Source organism: Cebus imitator, unplaced genomic scaffold (assembly GCF_001604975.1).
Source record: "Cebus imitator isolate Cc_AM_T3 unplaced genomic scaffold, Cebus_imitator-1.0 Scaffold638, whole genome shotgun sequence".
NCBI lineage: Eukaryota > Metazoa > Chordata > Mammalia > Primates > Cebidae > Cebus > Cebus imitator.
The window spans coordinates 53,551-57,369 of record NW_016107953.1 but is presented as its reverse complement, the minus strand read 5'-3'; the positions used below and the strand labels follow the sequence as shown (position 1 = coordinate 57,369).

At 48.8% G+C, this 3,819-nt stretch overlaps 1 protein-coding gene across 1 annotated transcript in view; it reads right to left on the bottom strand.

The window, feature by feature from the left end:
- CFAP77 (cilia and flagella associated protein 77) overlaps window positions 1-2,296 on the bottom strand; it is an 83,111-nt gene extending 80,815 nt beyond the window's left edge. Inside the window, exons 1-3 of the mRNA XM_017517563.2 lie at window positions 2,286-2,296; window positions 2,007-2,146; window positions 1,722-1,813 (exon numbers count right to left, since the gene is read on the bottom strand). Of these exons, the coding sequence (XP_017373052.1) occupies window positions 1,722-1,813; window positions 2,007-2,146; window positions 2,286-2,296 (243 nt within the window). The remainder of the gene's footprint in view (window positions 1-1,721; window positions 1,814-2,006; window positions 2,147-2,285) is intronic.
- Between the last annotated feature and the right edge of the window lie 1,523 nt (window positions 2,297-3,819).

Below are 3,819 nucleotides of genomic sequence, written 5' to 3'. Positions count from 1 at the left end.
GAGTGAAACTCCGTCTCAAAAAAAAAAAAAAAAAAAAGACATGGGCAAGCAGGTTGTGACTGACATCTGAGTTCAGCTGCCATCGAAATGCACCTGAGGCTTGACGGCCACCTGCTTTTCCATGGCACTATGGTCTGAATGTTTTTATCCCTTCCAAACTCATGCTGAAACTTAATTTCAATGCTACAGTATTCGGAGGTGTGGCCTTTAGGGGGTGGCTGAGTCACGAGGGCTCTGCACTTATGGGAGAATCGGTGCCCTTATAAAAGACCTTGATGGGCCTGGTGCGGTGGCTCATGCCTGTAATCCCAGCCGTTTGGGAGGCTGAGGCAGGTGGATCACGAGGTCAGAAGATCAAGACCATCCTGGCCAACGTGGTGAAATCCTGTCTCTACTGAAATACAAAAAATTAGCTGGGCGTGGTGGCACACACCTGTAGTCTCAGCTGCTTGGGAGGCTGAGGCAGGGGGAATCTCTTGAACCCGGGAGGCAGAATTTGCAGTGAGCTAAGATCGTGCCACTGCACTCCAGCCTGGCGGCAGAGTAAGACTCCACTTCAGAAAAAAAAGAGGGGGCCTTGGTGGAAGGAGTTTGCCCTTTTTATCCCCTTCCGTGCATCTGCCACGTGAGGACACAGAATTCGTTCCTATCCTGGGGGATAAGCAACAAGGCACCATCTTGGAAGCAAAGCCTCGGCTCTCACCAGACACAGAAACCATTGGCGCCTTGATCTTGAACTCCCAGCCCTAGAACAGTGAGAAACAAACGTCTAATCTTTCTATATTGCCACATCTCAGGTATTTTGTTACAGCAGCACAAACACACGAGGACACATGGCAACCTCACTCCAACATCTGTGAAACTGATGAGACTCAGTCCCAAATCTCTGCTCCGATCAGCCACGCCAGGCCTCATCAGCCTGCCCCGCCAGCCCAGGCCAGGATGGGAGGTGGCCATTTGCAGAGGCAAAAAGGGTCTCCTAGACAGGTCGCAGGCTGGAATGTGCAAAGGTCCTGGGACAGCCGGTGTGGCCTGGCTATTGGGCCATGTGGAGGCCGAGATCACCCTCCCTGCACAGGGATCCCTTAGAACTACCATGCAGTGAAGAAAGAAACAAGGAAGAGAATCAACACGCATTGTGCACCCCCTCCGTGCAAGCTCACAGGATGTCCTGTGCCCTCTTTATTGAGCACTTACTATGTGCTGAGCAAGTGCTAAGAGTATTTGTGCTTCTCCGTGAACTCTGCCAACTTCACTGTCAAGGAGGTTTTCCCATTTTACAGATGGGAAAACTGAAGCTTAAAGAGATTCACACTTGTCCAACAGCACCCGGGTAGTCGATAGAAAAGCTGGGGTTAAACTCACGTCTCCTGGACGTCACACCTCTGTGCTTAACTCCAGCAACCCCCCAACTCTCACAAAACTCTATAAGGGAGGCCATGGTATCCCCACTGGACAAGCAAGGAGTCAAGGCTCAAAAAGGGAAGAGACCCCTTTCAGCCCTGAAAATCCTTGCACTTCTCATTTCTGATGTCTGAATTTTTAAGACATCTCATGCAAAATCCACAAGGTCTTTTAAGAGGCACACCTTAGTTTCTGCACAACGGGGAATTTTGAAATGTCGGAAGCTTTTTTAATATGGCCCACTAGCTGGAATCCTTTGTCAATGAGGTGTTGGAATTAAGAGGCAAATGGAGAAAAATCCCAGCTCTGAGTCTGACCACGCCGCCCTCCTCAGCTGCCTTCAAACTGCCTTTTTGCGAGTTTCCTCCGTCACAAAGTGGCTTGGCTGGAATACAGCTCTGGGTGACAGCTGTCCCCATCAGCAGACAGCTTCATTAAACCTCATTAAGATGTCATCCCTCTCTGCCTTATTTCCCATCTCTCGGCTCTAATTAAAACCATCTCTCTTCCCGTCCCAGGGGGTCCTGGGATTCTCTGGGCTCCGCTTGCAATATCAGCTCCCTCCACTCCCCATCATGGAGGACCAGGCCCTGGAAACTCACGCTGGGAACCAAGCCGGGCAGGCAGCCTTGGGTCCCGGAAGCCCCCTCGGAGCCGCCTGTCGCCGTGAGAACTACTGGGGCTAGCCAGAGGCAGGTGCAGGTAGCGTTTCCCACAGGTTGTTGCTTTGATTAGAAGCGACCTGGGATCCAGGAACAAAGGTCTCCAGACCCGGAGCTTCACCAAAGCCCGTCTGCATGGCACGTCTTCAAAACAAGTGACCCAGCCTTGCAACTCAAGTCTAACCATTTCCCACCCAATCTACTTATTTTTTTCCTTACCTAGCCCTCATTTCTTATTGCAAAACTTAGGCGCAACTCTTTAAAGGTCTTGTGGGTTTTACAAGAGATATCTTAAAAATTCAGACATAAGAAATGAGAAATGAAGAGGCGAAGAGTGGGGAAGCCAGCTGGCTTTGTTGCCGAGACAGCCTTGAACCAGATCTTCGTCCAGACAAATGGGCCAGTGGTCACTTCCAGAGAGGCAGGTTTTCTGCCAGGGAGTTCGATACCTGAGTTTCAGACCCACCAAAGACGTTCATTCCAACATGAGCAAGGCCCTCAAAGGAATCAATCACTCTCACTTCCTGCCAACCACATATAGTGTAGCTCATTAACCCTCCAGCCCTGCGTCTAAACTAAATGAATGTTTGTTCAACAGTTGAAAAGCCTCCACTCCCTCTCCTGCATTCTGTTAAAGCGCAGTTACGTGAAATCCCATTGCCAGGTAGTTATTAAATAAATATCTGTCTATCGCTACACGCATGCATACATATGCGCACACATACCATTGTGTTCGTGGAGGGGTAGTTCATTATTGTAAAACAACTTAAGATCCTCGAATGAAAAGCACAATATAAATGCAAATTGTGACCATTATTAGCATAGAGGATATTTATTTATTTCCGTAATGAGAACCTCAGATAAACAATCATGTAAAATAAGGTGCATTATGCATCAAAGCGCTCAGGCATCCTCTTAGAAGCCCAGTGCTTTGAACCCCGTGCATTGTGTGAGTGTCAGTTGAACATCGCATAATGATACGAAAAAGCCACGCATGAGAAGACCACATCCATGTGTGATCAAAGATGTATAAAATAATGTCAAGCGAAAAAAAAAAAAAAAACACAGCCGGATTCAAAATTCTACATAGACTACTGTTACAACCACGTTAAAAAAAAAAAATGCATTGGAAAAAATACTGGAAGGAAACCCAGCCCTGTAACTGTGATGTGTGTGGTTAGAGATGGGGACGCTTCTTTTCGTATTGAGGTTTTACTTTTATAATTTAAAAAGTCACCCAACAGAGTTGAGTTATATGTTTCTATTTTATCTATGAGAAAGTCTTCTGTGTCATTGCAATTCTGCTTGGGTTTGTAATGGGGGCTGCTGGCTGAGGGGCAGAGGGTCATGGAGGAGAATTCAGGAGCTGGCATGCTGATTCACTCAGAGCTGAGTTGGACTCCCAGCTGTGCCACTTCCTGTGTGACCTTGGGCAAGTCCCTTGCTTTGTCTGGTCTTCTCTTTCTTCACCTGCAAAACCTCCTGAGGTTGTAGAGTGTTTCATGGCACTAGGAGGCGGCTCAGTAAATGATGGCTTCTGTTACTGCCGTCTTATTGTTAAAACTGCCATAGCAGCTCCCAGCTCAGGTCCAAAAAGAGCCGCGGACCTTGGGAAGCCCCTCCAGGTGTTCTCATGCCTACCCCGCCACCCCGTCCAGCCCTGTCTGGTTCCCACGGACCCAGGCTGCCTGCGCTCTTGCCTGCCTGGTCCTGGCTCTCCCGGGCAGCCCAGCCTCCCTTCCCGCTGCCTGCT